This window comes from Xyrauchen texanus, chromosome 2 (assembly GCF_025860055.1).
Source record: "Xyrauchen texanus isolate HMW12.3.18 chromosome 2, RBS_HiC_50CHRs, whole genome shotgun sequence".
Classification (NCBI taxonomy): domain Eukaryota; kingdom Metazoa; phylum Chordata; class Actinopteri; order Cypriniformes; family Catostomidae; genus Xyrauchen; species Xyrauchen texanus.
The window spans coordinates 2,410,423-2,433,614 of NC_068277.1; the positions used below are offsets into that span (position 1 = coordinate 2,410,423).

General features: G+C 39.4%; 2 protein-coding genes and 1 non-coding gene across 8 annotated transcripts; 1 reads left to right on the forward strand and 2 right to left on the reverse strand.

Annotated features, from left to right (window-relative positions):
- Positions 1–591: 591 nt before the first annotated feature.
- On the reverse strand, positions 592–11,579 carry alpk1 (alpha-kinase 1). 5 transcript variants are annotated; one of them, XR_007972831.1, is made up of 15 exons: positions 11,332–11,578; positions 10,989–11,086; positions 10,561–10,703; positions 9,784–9,982; positions 9,162–9,221; positions 8,985–9,071; positions 8,822–8,898; positions 8,589–8,684; positions 8,391–8,495; positions 4,331–6,005; positions 4,103–4,250; positions 3,832–3,994; positions 2,151–2,337; positions 1,201–2,008; positions 594–925 (listed from the first exon to the last, which is right to left on the reverse strand). XR_007972831.1 is itself a non-coding variant. In XM_052153006.1 (14 exons), exons 2-14 carry the CDS (start codon positions 11,083–11,085, stop codon positions 1,821–1,823), a joined length of 3,225 nt encoding a protein of 1,074 aa, XP_052008966.1. In that variant the 5' UTR covers position 11,086; positions 11,332–11,578; the 3' UTR covers positions 592–1,820. The 5 variants fall into 5 exon arrangements, 1 of the variants encoding a protein (XP_052008966.1); XR_007972827.1 differs by having other exon boundaries at positions 594–834; positions 1,109–2,008; XR_007972832.1 differs by having other exon boundaries at positions 595–834.
- A 107-nt stretch (positions 11,580–11,686) lies between these two features.
- Positions 11,687–11,777, forward strand: trnar-ucu (transfer RNA arginine (anticodon UCU)). Its single transcript is given in 2 exon segments — positions 11,687–11,723; positions 11,742–11,777. It is a non-coding gene; the product is annotated as a tRNA-Arg (tRNA).
- A 7,103-nt stretch (positions 11,778–18,880) lies between these two features.
- LOC127652203 (macrophage mannose receptor 1-like) lies at positions 18,881–21,930 on the reverse strand. Of its 2 annotated transcripts, none has more exons than XM_052138342.1 (5): positions 21,859–21,930; positions 21,120–21,485; positions 19,352–19,690; positions 19,180–19,268; positions 18,881–19,085 (listed from the first exon to the last, which is right to left on the reverse strand). In XM_052138342.1, exons 1-5 carry the CDS (start codon positions 21,893–21,895, stop codon positions 18,960–18,962), a joined length of 957 nt encoding a protein of 318 aa, XP_051994302.1. In that variant the 5' UTR covers positions 21,896–21,930; the 3' UTR covers positions 18,881–18,959. The 2 variants fall into 2 exon arrangements, with proteins under 2 accessions (XP_051994302.1, XP_051994295.1); XM_052138335.1 differs by having other exon boundaries at positions 19,352–19,693.
- Between the last annotated feature and the right edge of the window lie 1,262 nt (positions 21,931–23,192).

Genomic DNA, 23,192 nt, shown 5'->3' on the forward strand with positions numbered 1-23,192 from the left:
TGCGCGCGCGTGTGTATATGTGTGTGTGCGCGCGCGCGTGTGAGTGTGTATGTGTGCGCGCGCGTGTGTGTGTATATGTGTGTGCGCGCGCGTGTCTGTCTGTGTGTGTGCGCGCGTGTGTGAGTATGTGCGTGTATGTGCTCGCGCGTGTGTGTGTGTGCGCGCGCGTGAGTGGGTGGGTGTGTGTGATTGTTGTTCTGGTTTCAGTCACATGACACCGACACATATGACCCTGTTAAACACCTTATTGAGAAATTCATAACTGATAAATAAATAAGCTACAGTGTTGTTATCTTTAAACTGCAGTTTCATTGTGTTTCATGTTTAAGGTTTGTGACATTTCACAAAGTAAGATTAGATTGAGTCCAAAGGTTTTTGTGTTCAGATAATATCACATTATCATTAACTGACAATAACTTCCTCATTTCTCACAGAACATCATTATTTAACCTCATGAGACACGAGCGTGACTGTGTCCATCCCCTTAAACATGCTACAAATCACTGTCCTCATAAGTGCACAGCGGGACTGTTATAATACCAATCTATACAAAGTCTTGTATATTATGTTTATTATGAGTGTTGATGATTCTGACATCATAAATTATCATAATTAATTCAGATTGAAAGTAACGTCCAGCATCATCCAATCACTGACAATCATGTTCAAATAAAACATTAAATGTTGAATCTATGAACTGATGATCATTGAGTGATCCAAACATCATCTGCAGCCTGAAACTGAACTTTTGATCAGATTTTAGGAGTGAACACACTTAACTGCATAGAGAGCTATAGGATGCTCCCTTGCTCCCTATTTAGTGCATGACTTAACCTCCAGTGTGCTGTCTGTCTGCACTGGTCTCAGAACAGTTATAGAGAGATATAGGATGCTCCCTTGCTCCCTATTTAGTGCATGACTTAACCTCCAGTGTGCTGTCTGTCTGCACTGGTCTCAGATCAGTTATAGAGAGCTATAGGATGCTCCCTTGCTCCCTATTTAGTGCATGACTTAACCTCCTGTGTGCTGTCTGTCTGCACTGGTCTCAGAACAGTTATAGGAGAGATATAGGATGCTCCCTTGCTCCCTATTTAGTGCATGACTTAACCTCCAGTGTGCTGTCTGTCTGCACTGGTCTCAGAACAGTTATAGGAGAGCTATAGGATGCTCCCTTGCTCCCTATTTAGTGCATGACTTAACCTCCAGTGTGCTGTCTGTCTGCACTGGTCTCAGAACAGTTATAGAGAGCTATAGGATGCTCCCTTGCTCCCTATTTAGTGCATGACTTAACCTCCAGTGTGCTGTCTGTCTGCACTGGTCTCAGAACAGTTATAGAGAGCTATAGGATGCTCCCTTGCTCCCTATTTAGTGCATGACTTAACCTCCAGTGTGCTGTCTGAGAGCTATAGGATGCTCCCTTGCTCCCTATTTAGTGCATGACTTAACCTTTTTTGCTTTTTTTATTTAATACACTGCTATTTAATTTCAATTTATTTCATGTTTCTTTGTTTTTAAATGTTCAAAATCCAAAGATTTCTAGGTCCAAATTGGATTTTGAATCCCTGATTGGTTCAATGTAGACTTTTGATAAATTGTCTATTTATCAATAAATAAAAAAAATAATGATTAATGTACATGAAACATAGATTTGAATGATTGTATTTGTAGTATGGAGAGATCCGAGAGACATGAAACTAGCACAACATGTAGGAATCATTTATAATACAGTTTACAGCATGCTGCCATTGACCAATCACAATCAAGTATTCCAGAGAGCTGCGTAAATATTGTTTACTGAATTATAGACTATAATTTCATGGTTATCTCTCTGTAGTAATTCTCTTGAGTCCAGCAGCTCGACAGATCTCGTTACACTCATCTCCGTGCTGATATTTCAGGAAGTAGTTGATTCCCATCTGTTGAAAGTTACTAGATCTTGGTTTTCGGAGCGAGTGAATCTGAGGGTCAGTCAGATAGGTCAGACCTTTCCCATTGGCTGTCACCCAGCCTGATTCAAAGGAAGAAAACAATGTGAAAATGAAACGTTAATAGTGTAGTAATTATTGTGAGAGCCTTCAAACATTGTCTTGGGGGGACTTTGAGTCCAAAAGGTTTTGTTGTAGGAGCAGTTAGAGTCTCCGATCACTCACCTTGGAGATCCACCACAACTTCCTCATGATTGGAGAACTCGTATGTGAAATGACCAAAGGCGATGCCGTACTTTGTTGCCTGGTGCTTCACATATGTTTCTTTTGTGTTGTTTGTGATCTTTAAAAACTCCCCAGACATGTACGGTTCTGCAGACAAACATGTTACGATACGATCCTTCTCCAGAACCTTCAACAAAGTATGTAAATAAATGCAAAACTATTTTGTTTTAAAATATTATTAACATTTTGACGAAAAAGCCAAAAAGGTTCAGGCCAAATAGCTTATATAGCGCTTTTTTAACCTTAGCGGTTTTGAAAACGCTTTACACTGTGACTCAGTCACACACACTCACACACCAATGACGGCAGAGCGGCCATGCAAGGTGCTAGCCTGCCATTGGGAGCAACTTGGGACACTTGCCCAAGGACACTTCAGCATGTGGAGTCGTGTGGGCCGGGATTAGTGATTAGTGGCCGACCCGCTCTACCAACTGAGCCACAGCCGCCCTGGAGTAACCCTAAGAAAACTTGTGAAAGTTACACCATTTGACATTTTGTAGAAAATTTTAATGTATTTTTGTAGAAAATGCTATAAATATTTTTTCCGAAATGTATTAAAAACCAACATGAACGGGGTTCTAGGTATCTCGGCGAGTATTGCCGCTGACTATCACACCTGGAGTCGTGAGTTTGAATCCAGGGCGTGCTGAATGACTCCAACCAGGTCTCCTTAGCAACCAAATTGGCACGGTTGCTAGGGAGGGTAGAGTCACATGGGGCAACTTCCTCGTGGTCACTATAATGTGGTTCTCGCTCTCGGTGGGGCGTGTGGTGAGTTGTACATAGGCCTTGCTCAACTCTTGAGGTTCTAGGGGTTTTACTGATTTGTTCGGCAATCTCTTGACTAAACAAGTATGACAAACTCCAGCAAACAGAGATTTGTAGTCACGTTCTGTCAGGACTTCACTTCCCTTGATGCAGTTCTTGAAGCATTCATTGCATGACTCTGCCTGGAGTGGTGGAGTGGTGGTGGCATAGTGGGCTAAAGCACGTAACTGGTAATCAGAAGGTTGCTGGTTCGATCCCAACAGCCACCACCATTGTGTCCTTGAGTAAGACACTTAACTCCAGGTTGCTCCGGGGGGATTGTCCCTGTAATAAGTGCACTGTAAGTCACTTTGGATAAAAGCGTCTGCCAAATGCATAAATGTAAGCCTCAGAGACATGAAGTCAACAAGTCACGTGATAAGATGCGCGGATTGACGTCTCAGACGCGGAGAAAAACTGAGATTCATCCTCCGCCACCCGGATTGAGGTGAGTCACTACGCCACCACGAGGACTTAGAGCGTATTGGGAATTGGGCGTTCCAGATTGGGGAAAACAAAAAAACAACAAAAAAACACATGAACACAAAGATTACATTTTTAAGAACTTGACAAGTTGTTTTTTTTCAAACTAAAGTTTTCTCATTTTTATCAATTCCGCCAACATTATTAGTTAATAACCCATTCGCAATGGTTAAGGGTTTGCTTAATAGAAGAAATAGGTGTCCTTGAAACATACCTAAGGTATGCCTCAATGCATTTCAATACCACTGAACTATGCATTTGGGCTTGGTTAAAATATACAGGTTTCCTAATATTTTAGTCTGTATTTACATATTGAAGAATTGGCTCTTACCAGCATCACTTCAGAGGGGATGAAAAAGATCTGCGTGGTGACGTTATTATCATAGAGGCGTTTATTAAACTCGGTAACGTAATACTGTGCAGTCATCTGTCTCTCCACGTCGTTGAGGTGGGCATGGAGTCCTTTTTCATTCAGGTACTCCTTTCCTACATAGCTGACAATTGAAAGAGTGTAAAACTGATTTAGAAACATATTGCAGTCTCTGATATGCCAATTGTTTTTATACTTATGAATGTTAATTGGTAGAACTCTTGAGTTTTACCTGCTGAGCAGTTGTTCCTGATGGAGGTGCTGCACTTCCATGGCTTGTCTCTGTTTGCCTTTGTCACCAGTGCATTTTCCGATGTAAACACTGGTTTCATAGCCCATCCACACATCTGTGGCCTTTGAGAATTTCAAGACAATGCCATCTGCCAGATTAGAGAAGCAAATGTGCTTCTATTACAACCATTTAAGTCAACCATTTGATGAAATATCTCAGAACACTTACTGTAGGCCTTGCTCAACTCTTGAGGTTCTAGGGGTTTTACTGATTTGTTCGGCAATCTCTTGACTAAACAACTATGACAAACTCCAGCAAACAGAGATTTGTAGTCATGTTCTGTCAGAACGTCACTTCCACTGATGCAGTTCTTGAAGCATTCATTGCATGACTCTGCATTGTCTTTTGTAGAGGAGAGTACGCCTGAACTTTGCTGTACTGATAGATGCTCGAAACCCAATTCTTCAAATGCATCGCTCTCAGTGGATGATAAAGTCGATCCCATGGTCTGAATAGCAGGTTTTAAATTACCTTGTGATTTGAGAAGCTTGTTTGAAGAAAACATCGAACCTGAGGCATGAAGTGGGAACTCATTGGCAGGCTGATTTGTAACAGGGCTCATTGACAGCTTTTGCCAAGAGGAGTGCGATCCAAAGCTATCAATCAGGGAGTAGGAGGAAGTGCTCCCATCTTTAGTGCTCTTGACTTTTGCATCTGGATTGGTTACAGAATTGGAAGTGGTTTGGTTGGTAAAGTAAGAGGAGTCTAGTATGTCCTCCATTGTTTCAATGGCACTTTGAGTTTGTACTGCTATCTTCTCCCACGAAGAGTCCAAGCTACTTGAGGAAGTTCTTGCATCTAGATTTTTCTTGTCTCTTTGTTGGGTACTTGTACCTGAAGCATCCGGTATATTGCTGACTGGTGAAATGTCCTCACTGTCTTCTGTTGTGCAAAGTTCTTGGAATACTGTCTTGTTGTGTGTAGACGTGTTGGGTTTGGAAGAACCATTGCTACTTTGATTGCTCCCATGACTTCCATTGCTGTAGTTGGGAACTGCCTCGAAAGATCCAAGGCTGCTTTGTTCATCGACAGAACTTTGTGTCTCAGTACAACCATTTGGATCAACTAGAAAAAAACATCCACTACTAGATGGATTCAGCCTGGAGGAAAACGATCCACTGGACTCTCTTTTCCAACCTCCTTCGCTGCATCCATCACTATCCTCTTGAGCTGGTCTAGAAGGGTCCACTCGACCCCCAAGTGCCTTTTGCACATGTCCTGGGTGTGCCAAGTTCTCAGTATCGCACTCCGTTGTGAGGACTTCAGTGTTTGTCTGAAATGCTGTTATACAGTGTACATGAGTTGAGCTTGAAGCACCTTTTGGATCACTCAAATCATCGTTCTCCAACGCCTCGCACACCGATGTGTGGTGTATTCTAAAACCGTCCAAAACCTTCGCAAAATCGCTGGGAGTGAACAGAATGGGCACAAGCTCAACAGAGCGGAAGCTGTCGGGAATAAAAGAGCACGGATCTGAATTACGGAAGCTTTGCACATTTAGCAACAACTTAATCTTTTGTATCTTTGCCATGATCTCGGTACACAATGTGGAATGCTCTCCCGTACAGTAGTCTAAAAATATAGTCATGGCTTCCCGACAGGTTTGCATTGCCATGTTGATCTTTTGGGATAGACCGGCCATCCATCTGTGAGTTGTGGCTAAACAGTAAGCAGCTTTAAGAAAAGTGTGTAACTCCAGTTTGCTTGTGACAACATCTCCTGTTGTCTTTGTTAGCAAGCCAATCTCAAAGGCCTCCTTAGCCAAGGCGAGGTAAGTTTGCTGGTCGTCCACGGGGCATTTTTTGGAGAAACTGTAGGACAGTAAACAAGTACCCTGGGCAACCTAGAAAGGATATATTAGGAAATATCATACTTGAGACATAATTAGAAGTCATGATTCCGAGCATCCATGTTATTTTTTAATGCAATCTAGGTTTTTTCATTCAGCGTTCTTTATGTGATATCCACTGACGTAGATTTGGTTTGAACACTGAGGGGGACCAAATGTGGGTCCAGCGGGTTTGATTCGAAATGGTTTTGGGGGGTGTAGGGGTTGTAATGATTCATTACAAAACATTACACAGTGCATAATAACAGTTTAAATTAATTCACAGATAAATCAACTTTATTCAATGCATACTCTTTAATATTTATACACTGTATCAGAACAGTGTATCAGAACAAACATTCAGAAAAAGCATTAGGGTTAATATTTCAGAAATAAATGTACCCTTATCTGAAATGCTGCTTTCCTCACTATGAAAAAAAACTGATAGTTTCTATGGACGCCTGTAACATCTTCACTGACACCACATATGACTCGTGATGTATTTCATGTTTTCTAAATTAATGTGAAAATTTTGCATCGAAATTGCACGTTGTCAGCCACTGACTGTCATGTGTGTTTTATTCCTGCAGGGGGCGCTTGACTCTCTGAACACCGAATCCTCAATGCATCTGCATTTAAATCTAAGAACGCATTATATCCATTTGGAGACATTTTACACTGGATTGTTATTTTTAATAAAGACTGATAATTGCAAGGATTTGTATCTGTGAATGAAAATGTGCCTCAACATTATCTATAAAAGCTTTTTTAAAAATCCTCATCCAGTAATAATAAACGACTGTGAGTTCATGCATCCTGGCCAGCGCTGAGTAATGTAAAAGGGACAACATGACACCGCCGTCTAGTTGGGTGATACCAACTTGTACAACGGAGGGGGGACTTCAGATTTTTGTCTCAATATGACAGACTCACAGCCACGCAATTGCAAGGTATCTCATCCTAAACTATTTTTAGCGTTGATAAAAATCTAAACAAGGGCAGATGCATGGGGTGGGGGGGGGGGGGTGATTGGGGTTATGTGCCCCTATCTCCCCCCAATTCTACGGCAGTGGTGTTATACCAATATTTGCATAAATTTATGTGAATGGAAACCCAGCTAGTGTTAATACCTGCATAAGCAGACCACTAAACTGAAGCCAGTCGCACACCGGACTAGAAGTGTCGTGTCCAAGTAGGACGAGGCACAGGTATCGCACACAGTAACAATTGTTTCTCATTTTAAAATGCAGACGTGTCTGGCGCGTGATGCCCTTAACATTGAAAAACAGATTCAGTATTTATTTTTCTCTCCTCCTTTTCTCTCCAATTTGTAATGCCCAATTCACAAAGTCCTCGTGGTGGCGTAGTAACTCGCTTCAATCCAGGTGGCGGAGGACGAATCTCAGTTGCCTCCACGTCTGAGACCGTCAATCCGCGCATCTTATCACGTGACTTGTTGAGCGTGTTACCACGGAGACGTAGCACATATGGAGGCTTCACGCTATTCTCCGCAGCATCCACGCACCACGAGGAGGTTACCCTATGTGACTCTACCCTCCCTAGCAACCAGGCCAATTTGGTTGCTAAGGAGACCTGACTGGGGTCACTCAGCACAAACTCGTGACTCCAGCGGTGGGAAAAACTGATTCAGTATTATACTAAAGCACATTTTCAGGGCAAGGGATCAAATTTCAAATTTCGACTAGTCGACTATTCGGTCTTCAGGAAGCCCTGTGTAGTTAGGCAGATTTTAGGTTTATCTGACCCCAATCGGACACACTACTTAGAAGCATTCACATTGCATTATTCATTTTTAACTTGACACTCCCGTCCAAAATGCATGGCCCGAAATGCTGAAAAACATCAAGAGTTGGAATGCATCGATCAAAGATGTCCGTCTGCATGTTTTTGCAGTGCTTTAAAGGGGATGTCTACAGCTCGTCGGCAAGTAGGCCCCCGTCCACTTGTTGGGGAAAGCGTAGCCCTGTTTCTATAGTTACTCATAAATGGGGAGAAATATCCGATATATTTGGCTTTTTTAAAGACATAAAACATGATGAAAAGCTGTGGTGTGGTTTTTACACTAGAAAAAGCCCAAAAACCTGGAACCGAATTATTCTCGCCTTTCAACCGTCTAACATAGAAGCCAAAAGAAGACGGTTTTACAAATGATGTTGAAATAACGCAAGCTGATGGCTTCAGCAGAAGCATATACCATCGATTAAACTTGCCGTGTGTTGTTTTCCTTTATAGATTGTTATAAATACTTTAAACATGTAGCACATTAAAAGTAAAGCTAAATTATGGGAGCACTGAAATTCTTTGTTTTAGAAATCTAAAATATAGACTTGAAATCCACAGTTTTGGCTCTCAATACTCTGAGATTTCGAGACCACTCACCACATTGGTCAGAACGTACAGAGATCCATACTGACTGTACACAACCGCCATTTTTGCAGCCCGCGCTGCAGACAGCAGACGATGACGACGTTCTCCTAGCAAACTCTGAAAGAGTGAAAACATTTAGTGATGCCTTAAAACGTGCATTAACTCTAAAAACATGAATTGACCCATTTGGGACAGTTTGGACTGTCTTACAAAGTCAATGTGAGGCTTTTTCTGAAGTGCAGCAAAGTCGCTGTCGTTCATGGATATCAGTATGTTGGCCAGCAGCCCGAGGGATGTCCCAATGCCCTGAAAACAAGAAAAACGACTTTATATTCTCAGTCAGTGACCGATATTAACACTACAGCTCTGGCCAAACTATTGGGCAACATTCAAATCGGTAAACCCTGATCAGGTCATTAGATAAACAGTTCCAGAGTCCAGACCTTTTTATCAGGTTGAGGAAGAGCGTAAAAGCCAATTAAGGACGCCCACATGAGTTCAGCGGCCTCAAGCCACAAACCTACAACACAAATAAAAAACCCACATTATACAGTACAGTTACAGTAAGGAATACCAATTGAATTTACATTCAGTATAAGGCCTCACCTAACTTCTGCAGCACTTGTCCGCGCACTTGAAGACTGACGGCTTGCACTAATGTCTGATCACTGGCCTTCTGATACGTCCAAGCGCCTGAATCAAAACGTGCAAAGCAGTAACCGATATAAGCACAATACAGTCACACCTGCAATAGTGGCTTATAGCAGCGGGTGCCAATATTACCTGTTGATCCATTATTATTGATCAGACTGCTGAGGATGTACTCTGCTTTCTGTAGTTTACCTACATGATTAAAAAAAAGCTTTATGAGCTCTTGAAATCAGTATATTTATGTATCCAGTCCACATGTTAGTTTTGTTTTCCAGTCAAAATATCTAAATGTTCTTAAAGCAAGATACATTTACTCTGAGTGGTGGTGGCGTAGTGGGCTAAAGCACAGAACTGGTAATCAGAAGGTTGCTGGTTTGATCCCCACAGTCACCACCACTGTGTCCTTGAGTAAGACACTTAACTCAAGGTTGCTCCGGGGGGATTGTCCCTGTAATAAGTGCTCTGTATAATACATTGGTACTCAGAAGGTTGCTGGTTCGATCCCCACAGTCACCACCATTGTGTCCTTGAGTAAGACACTTAACTCCAGGTTGCTCCGGGGGGATTGTCCCTGTAATAAGTGCACTGTAAGTCACTTTGGATAAAAGCGTCTGACAAATGCATAAATGTAAATGTTGTATACATTTTAAAGTATTTAATCGATATTTTAACTGGAAAACAAGACAAAAATGCTGATTAAGAAAAGCATTTTTCCCCAGTATGACCTCTGAACAGCACATAATGATGACCTCACCACTGTTCAGATATACACGGGCTTGTCTAATGATGACCTGAGGGGCGATGGGGATCTCTGGATAACGTTTGTGCAACGTTTTAGCAATCTTCAGTAGGACATGAGAGCTGTCCATCCAATACAGAAGACGATCGAGCAGAAAGACAACTGCGACAGCCCACTTCGGTTCATCAGCTGTGATGCTTTCTCTGAGAAATATCTGCCAATCACAAACACACTTAAGAACTGACACAAGTATCTGTCTGTCTATCCGTCTATCTGTCTGTCTGTCTGTCTATCTATCTATTGATCTGTCTGTCTGTCTGTCTGTCTATATATCGATCTGTCTGTCTGTCTATCTATCTGTCTGTCTGTCTATCTGTCTGTCTATCTATCTATTGATCTGTCTGTCTGTCTATTGATCTGTCTGTCTATATATCGATCTGTCTGTCTGTCTATCTGTCTGTCTATCTATCTATTGATCTGTCTGTCTGTCTGTCTATCTATCTATTGATCTGTCTGTCTGTCTGTCTATATATCGATCTGTCTGTCTGTCTATCTATCTGTCTGTCTGCCTGTCTATCTGTCTGTCTATCTATCTATTGATCTGTCTGTCTGTCTATTGATCTGTCTGTCTGTCTGTCTATCTATCTGTCTGTCTGTCTGTCTATATATCTATCTATCGATCTGTCTGTCTGTCTATCTATCTGTCTGTCTGTCTGCCTGTCTATCTGTCTATCTATCTATTGATCTGTCTGTCTGTCTATTGATCTGTCTGTCTGTCAGTGTGATTATTACCAGCAACTGCGGCAGATGTTTTTTAATGAGATCGGATGAGTTTATTTTATCCTCAGATGTCACAGACTGTTTGTACTGCCATTTCTCCTCCACGAATGGCCACTTCATGTCGGCAGCTTCCTGTAACAGTGAGCTCAGTTCATCTGGAAAGGTCCAAAATAATAAAAAATAAGTCAATGTTCAGCCCTTTAATTGGGATGTAGATCACAGCACGCCTGTGTTTACATTGGATTTGCTAACTTGTATCTTTATTTTTTCAAGCACAAACAAGAAAAATTGGCTGGATGGTCACGACAGAAATAAACCACTTATAATATAATAATTAATTATGCAGATACAGTTGCCACAAAAGTATTTGTACACATTGTTATTAAATATAAAACACAGCGCGCGTGTAGCGCCCTCTGCTGGCCCGACTGTGTTATTACCGCTGAGCGGCGGAAGAGCCTCTGCAGTTCCGGTCGGTCCGCTCACTGCCCGCCTGAGACACTCCTGCAGTAACAGCGACACCTGCTGGCCGCTCATGCTATCACATGCAAAGATCACGTAGACGTTTCAGTTAAGTGCTTTATTATTAAATATAAGTTACAATCGTAACACTTTAATTTGTTTGTTTTAAACCTCTGAACACTGGGTTTGACAATACATGATACTTCATTACACAACCGAGCAACACTGGCAAAAACGCAGAAAGTCCTCAGGTTGAAGTTTCAAAAACAACAAAGGCAACAAATATTTAAAATTAAAAAATAAAAGTAAAACGTACTGTACCTTAAGAAAATCTGACCAGTTGGGTGAAGTTCCCAAAATAAATATAATATCAACAAAACGGGAAGTTGTTATTAGATACGCTTTTTATCAATAATTCGTCTCCATTAGAGGTGGTTGATGCGTTCTCTAAGTGTACCTCATCTAAACATTTAAATAAATGTAAACCTTTATCATGTTTGAGGTGTTACTGTACTACTAGATCCGTTTCGTGTTCACTTCACTTCCGTATGTCGTGTCTGCCTCAGCCAATTACTGCATCGCACTGATATTAATTTGCATAAGGTACAAACAAAAATGGACATCACGTTGTAACGTCTGATAGAAGAGCGTGTAATACTCCCTACCATCAACAGGTGGCTCCGTGGCGCAATGGATAGCGCATTGGACTTCTAGGCATGTCTAGCGATGTGATTCAAAGGTTGTGGGTTCGAGTCCCACCGGAGTCGCAGTTTTTATTTATTTCTATTTGGAATATTATTGATACAGTGAAACTTGTTCAGAACATTTTCTGTTTCAATGGCTAAATTGCTAAAGCAAGCAGCCTTCTGTTTTTATAGCCTTGTTTTGTATTGTATGTAACACAACATTATAACAGACTGTTGTGGTTCTCAGATCCAGCAGAAACTGGGACTGACACCAAACTGGAATGGAGAAAACGAGCAGATGGGATGATGTTCCTGAGGCTCGAGCGCTAAAGCAACCTGTCAGTAGAGCTCATTTATGGTAGCGATATCCAGAAATGGTCCAATCACGGCACGCATCGCTACCAAGAATATTCGAAGAATGAACCAATCAGACGCTTGTCACTACCTGGTTGCTGGAATTGACCAATCACGGCCCGTTAATTGGATTCTTCGAAGAATTGACCAATGAGGCGCGCGTATTATCTAAATAATGCCTAATCATGTAAATAATATATTATTTTGGCTTTATGTTAACAAATTGCATTGTTGTAAATATATAACATGTTTAATGAGTGTTATTGACTCTCGGAAAAAAGTGTAAAAAAATAAATAAACAGGTTTGTAAGCATTTGTGCTCACGTTATTATTATTTTGATATTTGCACTTATATTTACAATATACTTAGTTGCAAATCAAGCATTTTAATGTTGGTGATTACTCATTTACACAGTTTTATATTATTGTTGTTGTAATGTAACATTTATTTCATGCGTTTGATTATCTAAGTAATACATAATTATATATTGTGTATATTGTTTACAAACTGCTGTAATTATATACAGTATATCATATATGTTTTTTTAATTCAAACAGGTTTGAAAGTATTTGTCCTCACCTTATTATTATTGAGATATATTTGCACTTCCTGTATATTTTTACAATAAAACAACAATCACATGTTTGCTCTTAGACAAGACATTTTAAAACATAAAATCACATATTTATAGTACAGATTCAAAATAACATTTTCCAGTATTATTATTAATATACCAAAAGTATTGTTACACCATTGCTATCATACATCAATTCAATAGTACTGATACAAAAATAAAATTTTCCGACATTAATGACACATCAGAAGAATTGTTACACCATTTATTCCAGTTCATGTATCATTATTTGTAACAATCGTTTTAATAGTGACACAAACAATAATAACTGTACAAATATTTCTTTAGTGTGTATCATCAGGCACGAAACTTCACAAGATTTAAATCACATAATGATTTTTCAACTGATAAAATCATATAAACGTTTAAACTCCAGAGCGGGATTCGAACCTGCGTCTCTGTGACGCTTTGTGGAAGTTTTGTTGGAGCTCCAGCACGACGGGCACGCGATGGCCTCGAGCGTTACTGTCCCGCATGGGTGCAGGGTCCGCGTCACATCTGGCACAGTTAGCAGTAACCCCCAATGTTCAAGCCAAATCTACGTCATTGGACATTGTCAGAAATAGGTATATCTCAGCTCTGTCCAAGATAGAAAATGCTGTGTTGGGACATTCCATTCCAAATACATTATGAATCATCTATTTCATATTAACTTGGAGTGTAAGAGCCCCCTCCTCTCCTTATTTCTTTCTTTCTGTGTGTTTGTGTACTTTATATGAATGTCTATGGCATGGTCCGTCAGGCCCTAGTAGAGAGTGGCTTTTTCATATAGGATTTAGGCTCTCAGGGTTTCGAAGGAGACCAACATATGGATTTGTTATCTATGAGGTAATGTCTATTTCTATTGGTTTAGAGATGTGAACTCCCTTCAGTATTGTCCTATATATTTGAATGTTATCCAGGAGAAGGGGAGATGCATACTTTTCTCCCCAACGTTGGTTTCATTACGTTGTACTGGTTCATTCACGACTCAATAAAAGACGGAGAGAAACGGCACTGCTATCGTTTAGAAGACTCTTTATTTCTAACAGACATGTGATGGGCAAATGTCATCATCTGCTAAATGTAAAGGCATCACTATCTTTGACAGAGAGATCAAAATAACCCAATTAGCAGATGACACTACGCTCTTCATTCAAAACGAAGACCAGATCTCAGTGGCTACTGAATTAATCTGTGAATTTTCAAGGGCATCTGGTGTTTACTTAAATTTGGCTAAATGTGAGCTTATGGCCATCAAGGAATGTTCTGAAGCATCTTATAATGGTATTCCCTTAAAATCTGAGGTTCAGTATTTGGGAATATTACTAAAGATCAGCACAGAAGGTGTTTATTAAATTTTAATCCTAATGTTGAAAAAACTAAAAAGAAATTAAATCACTGGCTTACGAGAGATCTTTCTTTAAGGGGCAGAGTTTTACTTACAAAGGCAGAGGGAATTTCTAGACTGACTTATGCAGCAATGGCTTTGCATCGTAATAACAAAATATGCAAAGAAATAGATAAAATACTGTTTGACTTTATCTGGAAAAACAAAATACATTACATAAAGAAAACAGTTATAACTAATTCATATGAAAATGGTGGCCTAAATGTTTTGGATTTTGAAATGTTAAATAATACATTTAAAGTTAATTGGCTTCGTCAGATTGTCAGAAATCCTTACTCAATTTGGTACTTTATACCCTCCCATATTCTTTCTAACTTTGGTAATACACATTTTCTTCTATAAAGTACCAGTGAAACTTTCGGAATTTCATCGCCAGGCCTTTTAATCATGGTCATTGATTTTCAAGCATAATTGTTCACCACATAAGTATTATATATGGAACAATAGGGATATATTATATAAGCGCAAATCGTTGTTTTTGAAACATTGGTTTGATAATGGCATCATATTGGTGGATCAGTTATTTAATTCAAAGGGTTTTCTTTTCACTTACAATGAGTTTTTGGCGCATTATAAGATTCCTGTAACACCAGGGGAATATGCAAAAGTTTTTGGAGCAATTTCTCCTGAAATCTGTATGCTGTTCAAACATCAAAAAAGAATTAATACTCAACAATTGTTCCCACCTACTATAGTAAGTACTTATGTAGGTAATATCTGTGTTTCCCTTAACCTGAAGAACAGATCTATAAGAGAGTTATTTCAAAGAAATGATGTGTCTTTGCCTTATATTTACTCATATTGGAATGGTTTTACAGAAGATATTGTGTGGAAACTGTGGTTAATTTATTTTGGCAAAATGTCTGTGATTTTATCACAAGAAACATTGATGACCAATTTATGTTGTTTTGGAAACATATTTTATTTGGTATTTGGGAGAACAGTAGAATCAAGCATTGTCAGATTTATATAATTAATTTTATTCTTTTAATGGCAAAATTTTATGTTCATAAATGTAAATTCTCCTGTAAAAAAACCTTATTTTACTTCATTCAAGAAAGAAATTGAGCTTTATATTGATTCACTCCGATTTTCTATGAAGCAAAAAGCAATTAAAACATTGAAAATTTGTAACTGCTTTAATATCTTCATATAAATTAGCAATAGCCCCCTAGTGTGAAAGTCTTTGTTATATCTATGTTGTATGTCAATGATGTATACACAAGTGTTTGTACAAACTTTGTTGATAATAAAAAAAAATTAATAAAAACAAATCATCTGCTAAATGTTTGAGCGCTGTATGTGTACCACCTGATCTATCCAACCGCACACATGTGTGGAATTATTATAATTAGTGGGTTCACAAGGTGGCATCAGTTGTGCCAATGCAGTCAGGAAGAAACACTAGAATCGCTGCTAAACGTACATGTAGGCGGATATACATTTTTGCCATACATAAAGTTCCTTACTCAATAATTTCTTCTTAAATGTTTTTTCAAATGTAGTGCTACACTATTTTGCCTATATATGCTTTATAATAGGAATAAAATCGATTATGGGACTAGTCAGCATTGTCGTGATGTCACTTTCCTCTCATGGCAAATTGTTCCACTTTAATGACAATGTTCAACCCTTCGGCAGGACACAGGAGCTCTCTCCAGACCTCCTTCAGGCAACAGACAACCAAACCACTTGAGCGAATTCGGTTATTTGTACATCGGTGGTTTGAAAATGAGCTCAACACTGAAACCAACTGAATAAATAAAATACATTTAAATGAAGTATTGTTTGTGTAAACATTTGCATCTACCAGGAGGTCACAAAGACAGCACTCACACTGGTGTTAAAGCAACCCATATCAATTCAACACATTTAAGTTCAACGTAACTTCACATCTGATCAGATTATTACTTTATTAACATGTACACAGAGAGATTAAATCAAGACCATCTTGTATTGCGAACACAACGTTTCTCTGCTACACAACTGTGAATTTACACAATACAATAAAGGTTTAAACAATTGATTTCAGCGTTACTGTCTTTTATTTCACTGTTTTTATTGATGATGATGGTTGTTGTGTTTGTTGTCACTTTCAGCTATTTGTCATGTAGCAATAATTAAAAAAGCAGATCTTTCACTCAATGATTATAATTGACATCATCGTTGTGAAGTGTTGAGGCTCATGTGTGCGTCCTCGACAATCCCAAATACATTCACGATGGAGCAAATTTCTTTTCTGTCCTCAGTTGGAGTTCAATATGAACTGAAAAGTAAAGTTTTCTTTAAAAGACTTTACGCTCAAGTTTTATAGATTATGTCCACTTTATGTTCAGTTTAAACTCTTAAATTGACACAATTGAAAGGTTTTTCGGTGAAGACTTTCCACATGACTCGCGTGAGGCTTCGGTGCACTGCTCAACAGGTCAAGCGGCATGTTGACCTCCACATTAAAAGCATTGTGGATAGTGTCACAGAAGGGCGATGTTACGAGTTTGCTGTAAGAAAACATGAAAACATGTAGTTCTTTGTGTACCGCATTACAAACGCAAGGTAACGACAAGGGTAACGCCGACGCTTTATGTTCTGACCTCTGAAGTAAATGAAGAGTTTGTTTACATAATTGTGTGTGCAACAGTGCCCCCGTTTGGCTAACCAGCAGCAGTAGCTTTAGTTTAAGTTTCTGAGGTAAATTTCCATCATCAGTTAGTTGAGTGTACTGCAGAGTGCCAGTGATGATTTCTCCTGCTGCATTTTTTCCTTTTACATCGTTGCCTTGGATACTATTTGTCCGTAAGTACTGTACATATTACTAAAAAATGTTAAAAGTAATTGTACTTGGCATATCTTTTGTTTATTGGAGTTTTCTCATGTCAAATTACTAAATTGATAGTTAGCATGGCTATTAGTTATGACTTAGCATTTCTGTTGCTATAAATTCTGTACTTTAGATATCTGTATTGGTTTGATCTCATTTCTGTTTGTCTTTTGCTCTGTTACAGTTTTACAGTATAATAAGAAAAGTAAAGTTTCTTCGTGGAACCCAAGAAAAGTTATGCCTTGTGTCTTTTTTGGAGAACTTTACACTGTTAGCTAACTGTCGAGCTTTGAAGAAGCAACTCATTGCAAGGCCAGTAAACTTTATATGGTTCAATGCATTGGCCAAGTCTTTATTCAAATCCATCTTAAACATTCATATATAAGTAATATTATAACTTATTATAACTCAAACTTAAAACTATAAGATTAGCATTTAACATTGTTTTGGTCACTAAAGCAAACTACAAAATCACCAACAACCATTTAAAGAATGTTCCGGGTTCAATATAAGTTACGCTCAATCAACAGCATTTGTAGGATGACACAGACAATTATTTTGATATCTCTCGTTTAAAAGTACAACTCGTACAGTAAGACAACGGGGGTCCATAAACATATACAAATTATAGCAAAAATGTAAATCTGTTTATATGATTTTAGTGTATTTAAATCTTGTTTTACATGGTTTAAGTATGTTCAAATTGCTTACAGGGGTTAGCAGCGTTGCGTTGTCATCACAACGATGATGTAATGTTGGATAACTTTGCAAGAGATTTTATCACACCAAACTCCCGTTAACACGTAAACTTAAACACATACAGACTGGCCACATTCACTGCCATTGTAAATGTTTTACTGAAACCACCTTTTTGCTTTAAAATAAATGAATGAATTCAACAAGGAATAAGTCAAAATTATGTTTTGTGGTAATTGCCACAAACAGGGCCGCTGTTGGCCAAATTGATGCCCTACATAGAGTTCCAGGTGGACAAGGGGTGTGTGTGTGTGTGTGTGTGTGTGTGGGGGGGCAGTTCGCATGATATGAGGGCGATTCGATCAATGGCTTTCGGGTCCTTTAATATGGTATAGTGTGCGAGTAAGGGTAGCCGGTGGACTTTCTGGTGCCCTCCTAGAGTAAGATGGTGCCCAACACAGACAGCGTAGTCTGCTTATACGGAGCGGCGGTACTGGCCACAAAAGCTGTCGACTGAGCTTAAGTTGTATTGAACATGGAATATTCCTTTTACTACTTAAATTTACAATTACAAAAAATATATTATTAGGGACAAAGCATTGAATATGGTGGAGTGGTGATGGTGTAGTGGGCTAAAGCACATAACTGGTAATCAGAAGGTTGCTGGTTTGATCCCTACAGCCATCACCATTGTGTCCTTGAGTAAGGCACTTAACTCCAGGTTGCTCCGGGGGGACTGTGCCTGTAATAAGTGCACTGTATAATACATTGGTACTCAGAAGGTTGCTGGTTTGATCCCCACAGTCACCACCATTGTGTCCTTGAGTAAGACACTTAACTCCAGGTTGCTCCGGGGGGATTGTGCCTGTAATAAGTGCACTGTATAATACATTGGTACTCAGAAGGTTGCTGGTTTGATCCCCACAGTCACCTCCATTGTGTCCTTGAGTAAGACACTTAACTCCAGGTTGCTCCGGGGGGATTGTGCCTGTAATAAGTGCACTGTATAATACATTGGTACTCAGAAGGTTGCTGGTTTGATCCCCACAGTCACCACCATTGTGTCCTTGAGTAAGACACTTAACTCCAGGTTGCTCCGGGGGGACTGTCCCTGTAATAAGTGCACTGTAAGTCACTTTGGATAAAAGCATCTGATCCCCAGAGCAACCTGGAGTTAAGTGCCTTACTCAAGGACACAATGGTGATTGCTGTGGGGATTGAACCAGCAACCTACTGATGACCAGTTATTTGCTTTAACCCACTACGCCATCACCACATAACTAAGCTTAATTCGAAAAGTGTGGGTTCTTCCTAATATAATGTTCACTACAAATGAGAAATTAGTTGAAATATGTGATCAGCTTCTTCTTTTAAAGTTCATCTTTTATTGTTGATGATCCATTCTCAAGTTTCTGGAACACCATTCCATTCGTCTGCTCTCGCCATGTGATATTGAAGTCCTCTGACGTCCCCTTCTCTCCTAGTTCCTGTTTTATCTGAGGATGACAATCACAGTCTTTCATTACATCTTTATTGAGACTACTGTGGAGTAATATTGCAGGTGTGGTGCCAGTCAACTTATTGGTTTACCTTGTTTAACACGGCTGTTTTAATCGCTTGTTCGCTGACATTATCACCTGCTTTCACCTCCAGTCGTAGTATCTGTTGAGTCACCTTTACTGTGGGAAAAATAATATGGAATGGTTAGAAAATGTATGAAAGCATGCACAGAAACAATATTGATAAAAACACTTTAACTCACCCACATTGCAAAAGAAGAAAAACTGTCTTGAGCACATTTTATCTGCAATCTGACCATCATAATTTATAGCAGTGCAGTTTTCATTCCCTAACATATTATTTGGTTCACTGAACTCCCATCCCAGAGAGGAAAGGGTTGTGCTGGTCTGGTCTGACCACTTCCACGAGTCTCTGAATAGACCAATCCAGGCACAAGGGTACTTCTGAATCATCGAGGTGAGCTGCTGATTCTCTTCTTTGGTCTTCACCGTCAACAGGTCTATGTAATTTTCTCTACAGTAACTCTGAGCTTCGAACCAGGTCATCAATGGATCCGTAACAAGCACAACGTTTGGTCCTTCTGCTTTAAAAGATCAGAATTACAAACTTCACATTCTCTATTCACGGAGCGTGTTTACATGCAATTCTTATACCTTTTATGTTTAATAAGCTGACAACACGTGCGGTTATGTATCGGCGTAAAGGCCATAAACGGCTTATGAATTAACCGGTCAACAGAGGTAGATTTTTGCCCATTACGCCAATTTTGCACGCCATGTAGACCCCTTTACTGGTGTTTGTGGCAGGGCGGAGGGCAGAGCCGGGTCGTAATTCCGCACATCCGGCCCTAATCAGGCTAATTAGCCCTCGAGAGGGATAAAGGCTGACTGGACACTGCAGTGCGAGAGAGAGAGAGATCTACGGACAGCTGTCTGACACTTTTTGTTTCAGTTTTATATTAAACTATTATTTATATTGTAAAGGCGGTTCTCGCCTCCTCCTATCCACTGATCCCTTTCCACTGGTGCCGAAACCCAGGAAGAAGGATGGATGCACCGTAGCGGAGTTCTCGACACTACCATCCACCCCAAAGGAGCAGCCGCGGCCATCCCCCGGAGGACGGAGGAGCCCGGCCGCCAGGAATCGGAGGAATGGCTGCTGCCCACGAGGGAAGGAGGGGCTCCCAACCAACCGCCTGGAGCGGTTACTGCTGCCAGGGGCCAGAGGACTGCCTCCAATCCGCCAGGGGAGGCACGGCCGTCATGCATTAGAGGGTGGAGGAGTGGCCGAGGACCAAGCTATGGCTTATCGGAAAACCGGCGAGTACGTTTTTTTGTATTTTCTCTCTCCTCTCTCTCTCCCACTGCCGCTCTGTGTTGGCCTTTCCCTCTATTTTATATTTAAATGTTTTGTTAATTTGGCACGATAGCCGTTAAGGCGTGTAGATGTCACACTTTTTTTGTTTCCCTCCCCTTGTCCCCTCCCTCATCCATGGTAGATGGGGATTACCTGCCGGCAGACGGGGCATAAGGCACGCCCCTCCCCAGGGAAAGAGGGGTGGGATGTACATCAGGCCCCGGCATGAGAGAACAAGGGAGAAATGTGGCAGGGCGGAGGCTAATCAAGCCCCCGAGAGGAATAAAGGCCGACTGGAGATGGCAGTGCGACAGAGCAAGAGAGATTTACGGTTGTGCATGTAAACGGGCTCACTGATTCAGTTGATTGAATTCTCATTCTTGATTTTCCTGAAAAGTGTCAAATACATTTATACAAATATGCCAACTACTAATACATCATCGTCATTCATTATACATTCATGTTAACATATACAGCTCACAATTAAAACATTTATGGATATACAAATCAACACTACCCAAGAGTAATTATTTATTGTCAGTTCATGTTAACTGTTACAAGCTTATTGTTATGTTTGATATCAACTTTCATGAATATAGTGTGAGAATGTTCTGTAGGAGTTACATGTCGTATATATGTCAGTTAAGACTTACCACTTTTGCAAAGAACACCACATCTGAAATCACAGTATTCATCCCACCAGTATCCATTTGCTTGTAGAGCTGTACAATATTGCTTTCCTCCCAAATTGTTTGGCTGATCGTAATCCCATTTTAGAAACGTGACATTTTCATCATTAAAAGACCAACGCCAGCTATTCACATCAGCATACAGTCCGATCCAACTGTACGCCTCTCGGTCAATTGATAATTTATTGATTTTGTTCCCATCTTCATCAGTTTGGACGGTGGCCAGGTCAGAATAGTTCTTTCTACAGTACGCTTGAGCATCCTTCCATGTTTTATACTCTTGGATCAGAACATACTCGTGTGAGGAACATGGAACGGCTGAGAGGAAAGCTGTCCAAGAAATAATGTTTTTGATATTTTTAATGTTTTTATGTGTTTGAAATAAAAGGAACCATCCATGCATAATTGATATGATTAATTATGCTAATCAACTGCAAAGTATACAGGCTACACATAAATATATATTCCTCCCATGTATTATTTTTGGGCAGTTTTTTGTACAAATCAAAATATAACAGTTTTGCTAATGTTTGTTTGGTATAATTGACACACTTTAACAAGCATATATAAAAAGTATCTTTATACTGGCAATGCAAACATTGCATAAAAATATACATTGTTTAAAACAAAAAAATACATTTGGGTTCATCAGCACACATTCATGCACACACACACACACACACACACACACACACACACTCACCTGAGAACAAAAACAGACGAATCATTTTGTGCTCCATCGCTGTTGAGATTAGATGCACTGGTTAAGTTCTCCACACGAGAGCAAAACATGAACTAATATAGAGATATGCAGCTTGTTTTGAAATATATTTCTGAGCAGGTGTAAATACATGCCCATATTCATTTGCATATTTAAATCAGTATTGTCTATAGTCTATGACAGAAGTCATTAGGGATTTATGAAGTGAAAATTTCCTCAACTAATGGTGCACATCAAATGTGTTTTCACAAATATACAATAATCCATTCAGAGGAAGAAGGGAATTATTTGCATGTGAAATCACGTTTTCACCGACACAGGAAAAGAATCATACATTGAAACATGACATTAAAGTACAGACATGAAAATAGACACCTGTGATGGAGAGGTTTGGCGACCTTGGAGTGCGCACATGTTACGGAGATGATTTCACCTGTAAAGAACTAAATTGTGCCAAACAAATGACCAAAAAAGCAATTGCGAGTGGGGTGGCCAATGGGGTGGTCAGACTTCGGTCCATGGTGGCCACGAACACCCCTCAAGCTCCGCCACTGAATATTTTGTGATTTTGCATATCTTAACCACTATATACACACATAAACTGAAAGAACACCGGTATTGACTATCCAGATTTTGACTTTCACTTTATGAATTTAAAGATTTGATTGTTAAATAAGTGCATTTCATGTTATAAAACAATAGAGTTCAATGCAAAGAGTTAATAACTGTGTTTTACGCTTCCTTACATTTATATGACATAAATTACCATCATTACATTCCCCGATCACTCACTCCAAAATATAACTTATAACACCAATTAAAAATTATTTGGCCTGAATGAACAAAATGAACTTTTGAAAGAATCAATAAACATTTTTATATGATGTGCAAAACAACAGTTCTGACAGTTCATTCATGTTTTTTGTGTATTATATATGAATGTTCTTAGATTTACATGATATTTTACAGTATTAATCATCTGTTCTTAAACCTTTCTTTTCTTGTCTTTTAAATATAAATGACTCTATTCTAACATTTAATAAATGTTTTAAAGATTTGATAGAATTATAGGGAGATTTCTTGCATAATTACAATAATAGATGTTAATTATGGTAAAGTTAATGACAGTTTTCTTTAGTTTTTACAGTTTAATCTGACAGTAATACTCTTGATTTACAGTGTAGGGGTTTTAGAAAATGTCAATTGAAAGTAAAGTTGTGAATTGTTTTTCCATGTGGTAATTAATGTAATCAGATTACAAATCTGTAGTGCATTACATTGAATCTGTGCACCCCATAACGAGAACAATCAAGACA

Coding starts and splice junctions, on each gene's coding strand:
- alpk1 (XM_052153006.1), bottom strand. CDS start 11,085: ATGAGCGGCCAGCAGGTGTCGCTGTTACTGCAGGAGTGTCTCAGGCGG. Junction 10,704..10,988: donor GGCTCTTCCGCCGCTCAGCG/GTAATAACACAG, acceptor GGACCTTTCCAG/ATGAACTGAGCTCACTGTTA. Junction 2,009..2,150: donor AGTTGTGGTGGATCTCCAAG/GTGAGTGATCGG, acceptor CCTTTGAATCAG/GCTGGGTGACAGCCAATGGG.
- LOC127652203 (XM_052138335.1), bottom strand. CDS start 21,895: ATGGAGCACAAAATGATTCGTCTGTTTTTGTTCTCAG. Junction 19,694..21,119: donor TGGTGTTCTTTGCAAAAGTG/GTAAGTCTTAAC, acceptor GATCTTTTAAAG/CAGAAGGACCAAACGTTGTG. Junction 19,086..19,179: donor AAACAGCCGTGTTAAACAAG/GTAAACCAATAA, acceptor TGTCATCCTCAG/ATAAAACAGGAACTAGGAGA.